The sequence below is a fragment of the Accipiter gentilis genome, chromosome 26 (assembly GCF_929443795.1).
Source record: "Accipiter gentilis chromosome 26, bAccGen1.1, whole genome shotgun sequence".
Lineage (NCBI taxonomy): Eukaryota > Metazoa > Chordata > Aves > Accipitriformes > Accipitridae > Astur > Astur gentilis.
Genome location: NC_064905.1, coordinates 2,574,800 through 2,590,635, shown reverse-complemented (window position 1 = coordinate 2,590,635; position 15,836 = coordinate 2,574,800). Strand labels below are relative to the sequence as shown.

General features: G+C 46.1%; 2 protein-coding genes across 3 annotated transcripts in view; one reads left to right on the top strand and one right to left on the bottom strand.

The window, feature by feature from the left end:
* The window catches only part of MATR3 (matrin 3), a 1,017,354-nt gene that overhangs the window by 913,545 nt on the left and 87,973 nt on the right, over window positions 1-15,836 (top strand). The gene's annotated exons all lie outside the window — the stretch shown is intronic.
* SIL1 (SIL1 nucleotide exchange factor) overlaps window positions 1-15,836 on the bottom strand; it is a 100,078-nt gene that overhangs the window by 44,544 nt on the left and 39,698 nt on the right. For both annotated transcript variants that reach the window (XM_049829458.1, XM_049829457.1), the window contains 2 exons: window positions 1,625-1,745; window positions 275-371 (listed from right to left, as the gene is read on the bottom strand). In XM_049829458.1, the coding sequence (XP_049685415.1) occupies window positions 275-371; window positions 1,625-1,745 (218 nt within the window). The remainder of the gene's footprint in view (window positions 1-274; window positions 372-1,624; window positions 1,746-15,836) is intronic.

Genomic DNA, 15,836 nt, shown 5'->3' with positions numbered 1-15,836 from the left:
GGCCTCTAAGTTTGAAATGAATAAGACAGACCTGAACAAGAGTTCTCAATTTTTACAGCAAACCCAGGATCTGTACAAGAAGAGGTGAGTTTCCCAGGGAACTATATTACTAACAGGCTAGCAAAGGTATTTTAGGTCCATATTCACCAGAAGATTAGTCTGCACAGTATTTTCCCAAGCAATTACTTTAATGATCATATTTCTGAGACATGCAACGCAGGGTGTTCGCACCTGTATAGCGTGCATTGTTTTAGAAACAAGGAACTCCCCTTACCTTTCTTTCTGCCTTTTCATTCTCCTTCATTTTAGCCAACGCTTTTTTCAGCTCCTGGGCCGTGAATGAATTTGAGTCAACATCCACCTTGCCGAGCCTTGCAGAGGAAACAAAACAAAACATTTTATGAGCGAACAATTGTACCTGTAATGTTTTCATTGTGATATACTAGCAATGGATAACGTTAGGAGAAAAGGAGTTAAGAGTGCTGGATTTCCATGCATCTCACTTAAAACACGCAGAAAAACTCCACACTCAAGAAAAGATTAGTCCGAGTGCTACCTTTTGTATGTGGTTTGCAGACACTTTACCCTGACAAAAAAGGCTCTGTAATCTGCATGCCAACTCAAAATCTCAAATCCTAACACAACAGAAAGAGCTGCTTAATTTATGCTGCTTAATTTATGCCTCTGAATTTCACATATCAATATAGAAAAGCAGGAAATGTTTCAGAGGAAAACCAAAAAAGCACCATTGTGCCACTAGATCATTGGTAAGGACTTGCAAGCTTTAACAGGGAGATCTACAGCTGAAATGCTGATGATCATCACACACACAGTTAGGGCAAGGGTAAATCCAAGCAGAAATTACACAGAAATGCTTAAAACCTTGTTGTGTTGCTCTTTACATTGATCTCATTGGTTCAGGGAACTTGTCTGGGCCTTAAACACTCTTGCACAGAAAAAAAGAAAGCCAGCCTTTGAGACATCATGAAACTAAAGAGCTTCTCCGTGCTCTGAACAGGAGTAACTAGGGAAGCAGTGGTAAATCCCATGCACTTTAGGAAAGAAAGTTCCCCGTAGTAACTAAACCTGTCTTTGTTAGGAGGGTGCCAAGGGGAAAGTCAGCGCCAGTGAAACTTTTAAAACAAATTTAAAAATGTAGGCACAGGGAAGGCTGTGATCTAATGAGAACAACTGATGTGTAAATGAATGCTGCAATCCTACTGACTGCACCCAGCTGAAAACAATGTTATCTGGCTCAGGTCAACACAAAGCAAGCCCCTCACAACTGCTCTGATGGTTCAAGCTCAGAAAGTAGTTTCAGACCCATTGCTGCAGACATTACAAAGGAATAAATGTCATTCGAAGAAGCCACACTGCAAACTTAGTTTCAGCGTCGTGGCATGAGAAGCCATGAAGGTGTCTCTGAATATACACTCAGGGCACTTCTACTGGCACCCCGAAGGGATCACAAAGGACAGGGCTTAGTTCTCAGCACTGCTGAACTCTTAAACCAGCAATTAAGTCTCAGGAAGAGACAGCAATTGAGTGCATCAGGGAACCTGGCCCCTAATAAAAGACATGAAACCAGCAGCCCACCCACTCCTGATGCTTTGCATCACTGTACCTTTTTCTTCTTCTCTCTTCTCTCGTGTCACTCCTTCCATTTTCGCTATCTGGGAGCTTGGCTTCCCTGTCTCCCGTCTGCAGATTTAATCGTACGTGTGACCCTGCAGGAACAGCTTGACCTACAAACAAAGGTCAGATTATTTTAGGGCATGTGCATTACTTCACCTTTGCGCATGAAGGATGAGCTGAAGGCACACACTCCTACCCAAGAGAGCCTGGCCCCGCACAGTGAACAGGAGCGGGCTATCCACCGCCAACCACTCTCCCCTCCAGCAGTGCCCCTTTGACCCAAGTGCCCATTCAACCTCACACAGCTGCCATCCTGACCCACTGATCATGTCCCCGTGGAGCTGGGCTGGCTCCATGCCTCAGGGAAGGAGCGACCCCGAGCCCAGCAGACCACCGGCTCTCTCCTCCCTCCTGGGCCAGTTCTTAAGAGAGCACTAAAACTCTACATCAGGAGCGGATTTGGAGACTATTTGGAGAAAGGGGAATTGGTTGCTGATTGGGGTAGAGTATAAAATACAGCTGCCAAAGTGAAATCAAAGCATACTGCAGAGTACAGCCAGGTACGCGGAATATCAAGTGTACCGAGGCGAGGCTGTGTTGGTTTGGAAATATTGTATTAAAAGGAATACATGATCACTACTATCCACCAACAAAAACACAAGGAATACATTAAGCTTTGGTTTTAAATGCAGAAAAGAGGAGAAATTCAGACTGTTTTTTCTTGGTCACGATTCACCACGAACACGTCCCAACAGCCAGCCGTCACACTGGGATGGAGGGATGGCAATATTCGGGTGCTTCTTGATGTTGCTTCATCTTCTTTTAATGCAAGAAATCTGTCTGCTTAGGAGAGCGGGGTCACAGCTGAATGAATACAGAGGTCTTAGCTGCACACAGACGGACAAACAGACACACAGCTACTCATGCTCCTCTCTCTCTCTTTATCTGTTTCCTTTTACCTAAGAAGATACCTAGGATAAAATAACACAGCATGCAGGAGACAGGTAGCATCTTCTACAAAAGGGAAGCTTAGACAAGGATAATTAATTTGTACAATAAATACGTGTTCTCAAAGACAAAAATCCTCTAGTCTCAGGAACAACCGGATTGATCCCTCCCTGTTCAAGACCAAAGAGACATTTCACTGATCAAAGGACCTGGTACTTCCTACATAAGACTGGGATGTTTGTCACAATTCAGACAAAAACATTTCAAAGCCTAAAGCCATCCAGTAGGTATAAATGCATTTAGAAAAAACAAAAATCCATTTTGGAGGATTTTCTATTAGAACAGGGTGCATTTCTGATAGGTCTTCTTTCTCTCTACCATATCCTGTCCCTAAGAAGTTGCATTGGTTGGATAAGCAAGGGGACAGACACGATTATCTTCCCATCTTAAACTATGCAAGGACAGGCTAGAGGTACCTCCTCCACACTTGGCACACTTCCCACCAACGGACAAAAACCTCCTCCTGCTCCTTTACTTGTGATACGTGGGAGCTTTAATCTATACGTCTAGATAGAGGAGCATCTTCCCACTGGCACCGTGTGCCGAACATACAGATACGTGAGGATGTCTCCCTCCTCCACGGGCACGAACACCACTTAGGGGAGAAAGCGAGGGGCGAGCCGGGTCCTTCCCTTCCCAAAGCCAGCGGCTTTCCTCGCCGGGTCACAAGCACTGGGACAGCCCAGTTTACAACCACAGCACTCGCTGAAGCAACTCCCGAATTGTCAGACACAGGCAGAAAAAAATGTCCCCATTAGAAGAGTACAGTATATTCTGGCTGTTGTGATCCCGGTGCATCTGGCCACATCAGTTCACTCGGTTGCCAGGGGAGAGGAACGAGGCTGATGGGCTTTGCTTAAAAGAAACATCAAAAGGGAAAGCAACGGACCAGCCTCCAGAAGGGCTGAGCGACTCCTGTGTGACCGGTCCTCCCAGTTTCTATTTTCAGCAAGCAGTAAATAAAACGCGAACCCCGGCGTGCATGAGCTCACAAACCCAGCACAACTGAATTAAGGAGATTGCCATCAGAGAAGACACAAACCTTTCCTGCTTCTACTTCTTCACACTTTCCTAAACGAGATTTGACTGAGACCATCCAAACCCCAGAGCAGAAATCTCAGCCTTGATGTATTTAAGCAGTTTTTGTTGCTACGGGGATTTCTTCTCGCCACTGTACACAGCAGCACAGGTTCATGCCACAGAAGGACAAACATACTGCTTTATTAAATAAACCAAGAAAGATGTCTCCGTTTTCAGCAAAAAGACTGGCGTAGTCACTTTAAAATATTCCAGACGTTTGAGACAGGATGAGGTCTTCAGTCTTGTTTAGTTTGGGGTATTTTTAAGTATTATTCATAAAGTGTGTTTGAGGGTGGGTTGGCTTGAATAATGTGATTAAAATTGCTGATTTAAATGAGCAAGCTGGAAATCCTGAATTTTAATGATGTTTCAATATGTAGTTTCTAGACACTTCCCTTAAAAATAGTTGATTCTCTTTGATTCCTGTAATTTGATACTATTCAACAACTGGGAGCACGCACCGGAGCAATACATATGTAAGCAATTATGCAGCTTCACATGCTGTTAATACAGAATCATATTCTTAATAGCTTTTTTCCTAGAGCAATTATTTTTTTACTTATTGTTTGTATTAAGTTGAATTTGGGAAATGGAACTCAATTAAAAAATATAAAAACAAGTCTGTATTTAAGCAATTTTCTGACCTTTTTTCTCCCTGACACCTTAGAAAAATAAAAGACGTCTATCCAAACAGGTATGCATTGCATATATGTGTTACTGAATGAAGCCTAATGGCATCACTTTCCAGAGATCTCCAAATCCTACAGCTGCTAGATATCATCCTGTCCTACTCTCTCTCTCCTTATAAACAGAGAAAAGAGTTTCTATTCTAATTGATTTCCCACCTTCAAATCAACTACCCAGTGAGTAGAAATAGCTGCGAAAACCCCTCCGCAAATCTGCAGAAAAGGCTATAGCTGCTGGAGGAGGAAGCTGGCAAGCTCCTTCCCCCACAACTGGTTTGTATTCTTTACTACTTAAAAAAGATCCCATACTTGGAATTTTTTAAACCACAACTAAACTGATTTGAATATACGTTACTGCATCAACTTGGGTTGGATCTAAGAGAAAGCCACGGGGTTTAGGCATACCACCCAGTGTCCCCGATGGGGACGTGCCACCCGCCTGCCCCTCAATCACTCAGCTCTTCGCCTCGCAGCCAAAAAGATAGTGTCCAACAGCTAAAATACTTCCAGAGGATAAAAAAACCCTTGCTACTGCACGAATGACAAGGTATTTATTGGGAATAAATGCCAAAGCAAAGTGACAGCATTTGTTTTCCAAGCAGAAGACGCTGATCCTGTGGCAATGCACTGCTAGGACGGTGCTATTCCCGTTCTCAATTTAATCCCTTTATCTGCTGCAGAGACATCAGGACAGGCTTTGCTCTCCCACACGAGCTGGAGCACAACTGCTTTGACTTACACTGCTCTCCGGACAAACCGTCCCGATGCCTGGGTGCTGCTATGGGTCTGAGCATCCACAGCCTAAAAACACCTGGTCTTTTGGAGGTCCTTCTAGTGCATTAGCATTCATCTTACTCGGACATGTTCTGTCTGTCCTGAAAGTTGCTTAAAGTGATGCCAAGGAAGAATTTAATTTATAGCCCTATTCCTTTAATCTTGGTCAGCCAGATTTTTTCAGACATACTTTTATTTCTTCTTATAATATATTAGACGGAGTAACAGCACAGGAGTCGGCTTCAAGGCAGCAACTCACTCGCAGGGGTTCTGCTGACATTTATAAACTGATGCTATTTCTCTCTTGTGTTTTATGTTATCAGCTAAACCTGTCGACTTAAATTATTGCCTTGTAACCAAATCACAGTTATCTGTTATTCTGTTATGTGTACGTTTCTGAAGCTCTATACCTATATCAAGCTTTGCAGAGGTTGAAAACAAGATGATAAATAAATAAACAAATGGAAAACAGAACACGCTTCCACCACGCTCACAACTAAGGCAAGAATCAGGCACATTATATACAGGATAACTAAAAGCAGAGGGCTGCTGTGCTGAATATGCATCACGTAGTAATACCCAAGTAAGCCCGTCTCTCTTTTTCTAGACCAAGCAAATGATCAACTGTGTTTCCTCACTAAATGAGAAGGGTCTCATCCTGCCCGGCTCCTTTCCAGCACATTATTCCATTTAGTGCTGACCACAAGTGGTTTTGCTTTTCTGGATGGGGAGAGGGCTGAGCCCCAACTCACTACACAAAAACAGGCAGGCATTAAAAATAACCAGGTAAGTTTTATATCATACATAGACATGCAAACCTCATACCGAGATCACGCAATAACTCACTACGCTCCTGGCAGGGGCAGCCCCATCCCCTATACACCCCTTGGGCCCACGAGCTGCCACCCATCGACCTGCTCAGCAAGAGAAGCCCAAGAGGGACATGAGACTCTCCCCCTCCAGAAACACCTTCTGGCATCACTTTGTCCCCTGCAGCAGAGAAATGTCCCCCTGGGAAGGCTTCCGCAAGCAGAAAAAAGGGAGATCCAGCTCACAAAGACAGACCCCCTGCTTTCTTCCCAACTGAGTGTCCTTGGTTGCCATTGCAAAAAAAAAAAATAAAATAAAAAAAAAAAATCTATTAACAGTGTGAAAACAAACCACAGTTATGAGTCAGTAACTAGCTCTGCAAGTTCTCAGAATCACCTTGGTATCTGAGCAAGCGTCAGATAATATCTACCTTTCTTTTTGTTTCTCTCGGTGCAGGGAAGTGAGGGGAAAGGGACCTTCTAATACAGGCAACAAAAGAATCCATGAATCAATACGTGAATGTTCCCAGCAAAACAAACCAGCAGTGCTGCGATATTAAAAACAATAAAGCTGCACAAGATTGACAGAGCATCCGCAAAAAGTTATCTGATGGCACTGTACCTCCACAAAAAGTTATCTGATTGCACCGTACCTACTCCTTTAATAAAGTAATGATTAAAAAAAATACACAAGGAGACAAATCCCAGGAAACAGCAGAGCTCCCCTCTGCCGTATTGCTGGCATTGCTTGCTCATGCTGCCTGCTCCTGCTGCGGGCTCTGTCTGGGGAGAGGACGGGATTTCACATGAGCACGGTGCTCTGGCTGCATGAAGATGCTGCCTGTTTCTCACGCTGAATGCTGGGCTCAGAGGAAACAGAGGAACCAGCCCTAGTCTGACCGGGCTCGGTGCGTGCTCTGACTCCGGACTCTCCCGTTAGTGCTGTCGAGCAAGAAAGCAGCAAAGCTTGGCTTTTTTTTTTTTTTTTTTTCTTTCTTTTTCTATAAGGGTGAGTCATACCACTCCTTGGATTGCCTGTTATTTCAAAACAGAACATTTTTACATACAAAAGGAAGGGAAGATGTGTAGAAGACACAGGTCAAGAAGAGATGGATTACTGATGGGAAGAGGAAGCCCAGAGCCTGAATCTCATTTTGCTACTTCCTGCCCCTTTTTCACTCATCTACAGCCTTTTGTATTAGTTTGTTTTCTGGCACTCACTGCTCCTCCCAATTAAGTGCCACCGGAAAAGATCATTAATATGCTATATATCACCTCTTCCAGATAGCTGGCAGAGAGGTTTAACAGCATCAGGCCTGGAAGCTCCCCCCAGAAGCCGCCCCAGCATCCCCCGGCTTTTCCCACTGTACCTCGCCTGCAGTGCAGACAGTGAGGAAGCTCAGATATCTGCATCCACATTTCAAGTAGAAACTCCTACGACGCTGGATGAAATGCTTTACAAAGCCACTTCATGTGCATCTTTTGCTTCCATTAGTTCTGTACTTCTGCTGGGAAACCACAGCTGCCTGTTGAGCACAGCATTGTCCTGGTCACTGCCCAGCACTCCTGGATTTCTCAGGTCCACACCATCAGTGAGAGCAGGGGCTCTAATTACCTACTGTAATTAATTATTGAGAAAACTCTTTTATAATCACCACGTTTGCCATGCTCACGAACTGTTCCTTAGGCACGTGCTTGCAGCATCCGTAGGGGATGGGATGCTGGACGAACCCTGGCCGTGACCCACCATGGCCATTCCCATTGTGCCACTTCTCCCAGGGGTTGCCTGCCTCGAGGCTGAAGGCAGCCACGCTGCATCTGCCTGCAAATGAAAAGTCCTGCTGCTGTCAGGCTGGTTTTATCACCGTTATTTTGTCTTATCATTGCCCCTCGATATGGACAAAGATTCTGCTGCTGTGCAGAGGGCCGACAAGGATAAGGAGATGTCCTTCCCTTCCTGGGATTACGGAGGAAATCATGAGAGAGGAGTTTTGTCCTTACAGCACAAGCAAACAACTCAAACTGCTGTCTTCTTCTGCCTCCCAGAGCATGCAGACAAATACTAAGCAGGAAAGGCCTGATCCCCAAGTCACAGGTATTTAGCTCTCAGCAGCAACTTGTACCACTGTCTTCCAGAAATGCCTGAATATGATGAATTGTGGAGAGACTGAATGAACAGTTAAAAAAACCTCAACAAAATCAAGGATGTTTCACGTAAGACATTTTAGTTGGTTAGTTTATCTGACAAATCTTTTATCATAGAATCATAGAATGGTTTGGGTTGGAAGGGACCTTAAAGATCATCTAGTTCCAACCCCCCTGCCACAGGCAGGAACACCTTCCACTAGACCAGGTTGCTCAAAGCCCCGTCCAACCTGGCCTTGAACACTTCCAGGGATGGGGCATCCACAGCTCCTCTGGGCAACCTGTTCCAGTGCCTCACCACCCTCACAGTAAAGAATTTTTTCCTAATCTCTAATCTTAATTATATAGTACTCCAAGCTATGCTAACAAATACCTTGCAATTCAACCTGTCAAAATGGTGATGTCTAAATACACCATCTTTTCCAATACCGATTTTGATCCACGCTGCAGCAGAGCCAAGACATCTGAAACATTTTCAAGCTCACTGAGGGTGAATCCATTCCCACTACAATGCCCAGTGCTGCTGCTGGCAGCAGAGCCACCCCTGGGAAAAACCCAAACTGATACATCCCAACACAAAGTGCTACTGTCTCTGCTCTTGCCTGGGGTCCTTATGTGTCTCACAGAAGCAGCACTACTTTCCGCAGGACTTGAACCCTGCTCAAATAAGGTGCAAAGAAAGGGCTGTTCCCATTCCAGTTTCTTATTTAGCAAGAGAGAAGCTACTTACTGGTGCTTGCTGGGCTACTGTTTTCCCATGGCTAATGCCACATCACCATGTGGACTCAGGGTGCTAAGGGCTCCTCACAACCAAGATTACAGGGAAACACATGCCCACAGTAACCTTGGGAGAACTTATCTTCTTGCATCCTATGATTTTTAATGCCAACCGCTTGCTTGCTGCAGTAATAATCATGTCTTTAAGCACCATCCATCAGGCCTACAGCTCAAACATTTGTTTATCTGAAAAGGGTTTTAGAGCCACTCTTTTGTCCTAGTGCTGAGAGGTCTTCTCTGTAATTTGTTTCCCTCGGCAGATATAATGAAAACATTTTTAAAATGATGCCAGAATCAAATCCCTCCTGCGATTTGATCCGCAGCTAGCAGAGAACAAAGCATCGCAAGGAAGGGGCTTTCCAGTAATACTTGGTTAGACACGCAAAAGCATCAGTTAGATTTGGACACTCGGCTGGACAACTACTTACAACTGCCAATTTAAACCGATCCAGTGCTCTCCCACAGCACCGGTATTTATGTTCTCTCAATCGATCAGCAAGTGCCAGGGGCCACGAGCCCAGTCATTCAAACCGGCGGTACCCCGTGAGCACCGGGCTCTGGCTCCCAATGCCTCTTGCCAAATCCACCCGCTGCCTGCACTTGGCTTTGCCTCCAGCTCCGGCGGCGGGAGAGCAGAAGAGGAGGGAGAAGCAGGCGAACCTGGCGGTGACAGGCGAGGGATCCTGGTTGACGCTGTCAGAGCAGGTCCGTTCAACTCACGCCTACCATCGCCGGCAGCCAAAAAGATTATTCTGCATGTAGCCCGGCCTCATGCAGGGGCATATACAGAGCCGAGCTAGCTGCCTGCCTAAAAACCCATCAAACCTCCACCCTCTCGTGGCAAGGTAACCACTGAGGACGAGAGTGCTGGCTGTCACGTGCAGGGCAGAGCATGTACCTCCCGTGAGCTGTCTGCCGCTTTCCGGGATGCTCTGAGATAGTAAGCAATGGAAATGAAGACGGATGCTAGCCAGGTGCCTGGGGAGGAAGACTCTTACGGAACAAGCGATGGGGAGGCTTGGGAGAGGACATATGGTGCCTCTCTGATGGGAGTTGCTGCTGTGGCATCTGTTGATGCATCTTATGCTGCTGCCAATACAGCAAAGCTTCATACAGCAAAGAGCTCTAGCTCCTCGCAACAAGTGCTTCTGTCCTTCCACCTCCCTCTCTGCAAAGGCTTCTCTCTCATTTGCACTGCAACAGCAGAAAATACACCAGGAAAAAAATAATAACACGGAAGGAAGAGGAAGGGTTGCCCTTTTGTAAAATTGGCAAAACCCACATGTTTTCACTTCATAAGCAAATGCTTATCTCCAGCTTCGAGCCAGTCATTTCTTATGCATTACCACACACCCTTGGTTACAGCATGATGCATGTGCTTAGCGATTCAATACAAAGCACTTAATTTATTTTCTCTTCTGATATTGGGCTCGATTCTGTGAACTATAGCAGTTTAGAGTTTAATCCCACAAAGGTCTGGGCAGCAGAAGAAAGTGGAGATAGAAGCTGTCCAGCAACACTCTGATTATTACAGCTATCAAATGGCATGCTGGGCTGCACGGACACTGCAGTGACCTTTGTCTCACCATGTCGCCAACTCAACATCCAAGAGAAACATTATTTACAAAAGCCAGTTTTAATCCCTCTCCAACTCACTAAGTTATTTATCCCCAAGCCTACACTACTTCATAATGTCACTTGCAACCTATTCAATAATTGTCATCCCACAGGTGTATTTGTTATACTAGAAAGCCCATCTGGGATGCTGAAGGCTTATCTACGTTCAGAGAAGATCAATGCAGAATATAGGCAGAGAAGGACGAGGGGGATGACGAGGAAAATTGAGAACCTGACAAAAGGCGCTAAGGATGATATTTGTCCTGCCAAATTTTAGGCATCTAATACTTTTTTGAGCCAGGCACCACTGGCTTCTTTACTATGACAGAGATTAGCACCAACAGAACATCATCAACTACAGCTGTCTTCCACATCTGTCACTCGCAGAGAGTCTCTCTTCCTCTCTCCAGTGGTTGTTGAGATGGCCACCACAGATGAACATAAGGGCAGGGAAAACCATCCCCAAAGAACCTGGCAACACGGAGGCATGGAAAGGACACAACTGCTCTCTAGGGAGGGACAAACCATCAGGACCAAAACCAGTATGAGAACCAAGAGGTCGAAGCTGGCCATGGTTAATCCATGATAGGAAACAAGTTGCTGAAGCCTCAGATTGTGCAACAGGAGGAAAAAAGGGGCAAAAAGGGAAACTATTTTCAAGGGGAACGCTGGGAAGCCCAAGACGACGTCTTCATGGCCAGGTCTCAGCGATCCCTGTTCCTGTCCTCAGCTTCTCTGTTTATAACTCAATCAAGGCTGAAACTGAAAAGATAAGACACATACAACAGAGGAAAACCAAACTCCCTGCTCCCAGCTCCAGCTATCACTGGGAGCGTTTCAGGACACACTGTACTGCTGGCAAGCCATGCAGCTTATTGACTCAAATGCATCTCTACTCAATGCGTGTCAGCTGGCTCATCTCATGTTTTCACACCAGCGGCCGCAGTAACATCTCGGCACCAACATTCCCCTGAGCCTACAGCATCCCTCCAGAGCCAAGAGACCCCAGGTCCGCAGACAGCTGGACAACATTTTCCCTGGTCAACACTGAAAGGTGCCCGATCCAAACCACCTGGCTGTGAGACTAGCAGAATGTATTGGAGAAACCCATCTGCCAGCTATGCTGCCATGCTATAGCAAGAATAAATTTGAATAATAAAAACTGGAATAAGAAGATGCCTTGGAGAGAGCGTTGGTATAGTGCTTTCCAAAGCTTCAGTTTAAAGCCTTGTTTCTATAGCTAATGCAGTCGGTAAGGGACATTAGCCTAATTTTTGTCAAGAGAACTTGTCAATACTGCAGTATTTAAGATAGACACTAAGGACCTATTTTATCTCGCAGATAGATCACTAGGAAAGAAAGCAGTTGTGTCACACTTGGTTCACAGGAAAATAAATTGACATTCTCCCTGGGCCTAATCAGGGGATGCTGTTTTATAACACTGTGTGTGTGAGCAGCCTCACATTTTATCAGTGTGCATGCTGCAGCTGAAATCAGATCCAAATCCACCGTGGAGTTAGATCCAGGAACCCACACGGAGGTGCTTTAGACGGGCCATTGCTGGAGATGGGCAGCCAGAGACACAGAGCCTGTCATTTTGCTTCCACATATAGTAGGTAAAACATTTTGCCCAACATTGAAGGGTCAGGTCCTCCTACTGATGGAGCCTACCAGCTGAGCCACAACCAGTGGACTGTGATTTCAGGGCTAAGGGGAGAAAAATGGTGGTAGAAGTAGAGAATTGGCTTTGCCTCCTCAGGATTACAAGCAGGAGACTGAAATTGAACTTGCCTGGCCTGATTTTTAGAGATGATCCACAGGCGAGTCAGCAGAAAGCAAAGAAAAGAGAGGCTGTACCCTGCATCTTTAGAAAAAAAAATGTTTGCATGATCCTGATCCCATCATACCCTGCTTTAAGGAATTAAAACATTCCCAGGAGCCCAAATGCATTAATGCCAGCACAGCTTCATGGTTCCCATGTGCCAGCCTCAGAGTTGCATTTGCAACAAGTCCAAGATAACAATGCTGGTGCCGTGGCATAAAGGCTAGTCCGAGACTTGCAGCTTCCTCAGTAAAAAGTTGAAAATGCCCTTTTATTTGCAGTTTTCACTTGGAAGGACAGCAGTATAACCTTGTCCCAGCTTTGGAATAGAAATCAGCTTGTGGAGGAAGCCTGCAAGAGCACGACCCTGGGCTGCAGGCTTGAGGGCAGGAGGGTGGCTCTGCTCTGGATTCTGCACTCGCAGAACTAAATCATTACAACGGCCAGAAATGTCCCTCGGGAAGGAAATCCTCTCAAAGATAAATCAATAACTCAGTGTAATTTTAGCGTGCAGCCAGGAGAATTTACATTGCCAGGAAGTCTGAGAGCTCTGCCATGGAGACAGAGCCACAGCATCATCAAACGGCCCTGCAGCGATCCCCTGCACAAGAGCTCGCACTCTGGGTATTTACTGCAAAGCCAGAAGCGTGGGCTCTGCCATGTCAGGACCTCTATGGACCCAAAACAAAACAGCAGCTGCAGGGATGTGGTACGGCAAAATTCCCTCGCGACAAACCTACCTTTCCCCGGCTGCGTCCCAGCTGCCCTCCTCCGCAGCGGCGTGGCTGCTCTCTGCAGTCATGGCAGCACTGGCAAATACTCCTGGATCTTACAAAGTAAGAGGCATCCAAATACGAAGCGTGAGCTAAAATGAGCACAGGGGGAGTGCTACAGCCACAGCCTTCACTCCCTGGCCAGGGTTACAGGGGTTCCCACCAGCCAAACCATCCACAAAATAAGGCGAGACAGTGATATGCTGCAGCACACTGTGATTAATGAGACTGCAATTTACGCAATTATATTAATGCAAAGTACACTTGGACCAATAAGTTCAAGGAAACTAATGACACTTTACAGCACAGTTCAACACTGAGCAGTAACTCTAGCAAAAAGAAAAAAAAAGGCCCCTAATTATTCAGTAGTTGTTCTCCTCCCAGATTTTCAGGGTCAGCTTGGAGGAGGAAGGTGGCCTGAATTATATTTTCGTTTCCAGAACATCAACAGAATCACTAACTAAAGTTCCAGCGGCAAGGTCGAAGCCTGCCCATAGTTATGCCTGCCAACCCCCTCCCGACTGCCGGCTCCAGCAAACAGCGGCACCGCTGGACCCAAGGAGATCTCAGGCTGCCTGTCCCCTCTGTGAGCGTGTTTAAAACACCCGCACTCTGTGCTGCTCCTCCAGAGACATAGTGCCAGCGCCTCTGCCATCTTTTTGCTCTGGTCCCCAGCATGGATGGACAAACTACAACAATTCCTTAAAAGCTAAAAGCGAACACCCCAATCCACCTGGCAGCAATTTACTGTATATCCAGACCACCTATATATTGCGCATTGTTGCAACCAAAGCAGCCAATAGACGTGGAGCTTGTGCTGCCAACGCACAGAGGGCTTGGAAGCAGCCTGCCCGCAGGCAGGTCAAGCAACAAACACGTCCATACCTGCCTGGAGAGCCCTGGAGCAGGACTGCTCACCACCCTGCTTCACATGAGCTTGAGGCACATGCAAACCCTCCCTACACAGAAAAGTTCTGTGGCTGCTCTTTCTCCTTTGTGCTTTTAGGACTTGCCATGTGCATACACACGCACGGTCCTCTGTCCTCTTCAGTATGCACTTTCCCCCCACTACAGCCCGCCTGGAGTAATGGATGCATTTTGGAGCACCTGTGCTGGCCACAGTCATGTCAGCCCTCACACCCTCCTCTAGTCCCAACAAGCTCTCAAACAGATGTGCCCATGCTCCACCAATGCTGATGTGCTCTGAGAGCCTAGATCTGCAAATCCAACTTTACAGCAGCTATACATGTGGTCTGTGTTTCCATATTATTTCGAGACTTGGACTTTGCACCTCTGAAATGCCAAGATCTGCTAGCAGAGCTGATCCAAGGGGCAATTTCAAAGCTCGTGCCAGCACTGATCCAAAGAGCTGAAGATGCATTACGACCTCCCCAAACAAAACCAGGACAACCTGTTATTCTCCTACGATGCAGAACACGTTCTGCCCTGGTTTGGGCAGCTTCAGCTCAGTGAAGACAACACAAAAAAGGAGACCTCACAAGCACACCTCCGTGTCCGATATAAAAGCAAATTCAAAACCAAAATTAAATGAGTGGTCACAAGTTCAGTGTCTCAAGATTGCACTCACAGGCTACAAGCTAGCAAAGCTCTCCTGGTATCTTCCAGGCTCAGCAGCAGCAACCTGCAGAGGGAACATGCAAAAAGCCAACCCAGTGATGATTGGGAAGACACATATAAAGTAATCCATCACATGGCAATCTGTGTGCACCCAAACGTCCTGCAACACAATTTGAAATCAATAGCAAGACTTCGAAACCTTAAACCACGCAGTGAAATATAAAGAACACTTGTAATATTGATTTTAAAAGAGCCTCAGAGAAGACAGTTGCAAAGGAGCCTGAGAAAGCAAAGCAAAATGCCTGAATTGAAGCCTTTTTTTCCTCAAAAAGACATTAATAATGGATTTTCAATGCAAGAAGAAAAACTGAAACCCACACCAGATTCTCCTGGTAATAACAGCTTTCTGCAAAGCCCAACTATTAATGTAACAGGGACGTCCATCAATCAAGTGCGCAGAAAGTACTCTGAGAGCTAAAAAAGGAGCAAGCAAACATCTGCTTTTGGCAACTTAAATTTTGTCCTTAAGCACAAAGAACATAATAAACTATCAGAAGGTTGGACTTGAACTCATTTTCTTCCATCCTGGAGAGCTAAATGCTGAGGACGGGGGTAAAGGTACACAAACACGCTGCCGCTGTGATTTGTGCTTGACAAAAAATGGGAGAAACAGGCATAATTTCATTTGTAGACTGAGGAACTCTTGAAAAAAGCCAGTGCTGTTCTCAGCTCCAACAAGGCAGCCAGCTCCCAACAGCGAACAAGTAGCAACACCCGCAGCAAGGTGACAGTGAACTATTCTTTGAGCTCACGGCTTTAGCAACCACCTTTCTGTAGTGAAGGAAGTTCTCATGAACCCTTCTCCATCCTCAGCCTGTCCAAGACTGTCCACACGCTGGAGCGGTACCAGGGTGGGCTGACAAGACATGCAAACTTGCTCCAAGATGACAGTCGCATCCCTCCTTCCTGCGGCTCTTCTCTTCCCATTGCCGCACACTGCCTGCAGGAGGCTGCCGTGATCAAGGCAGGTCACCAGTGCCTGCGTTTCTCAGTGCTCTCATCAAGCAATGCTTCACATTTTGGCTCTGTCCATCCACCCAGAGAAGAACTGACTGGGGAGTCAGCAGCAAAC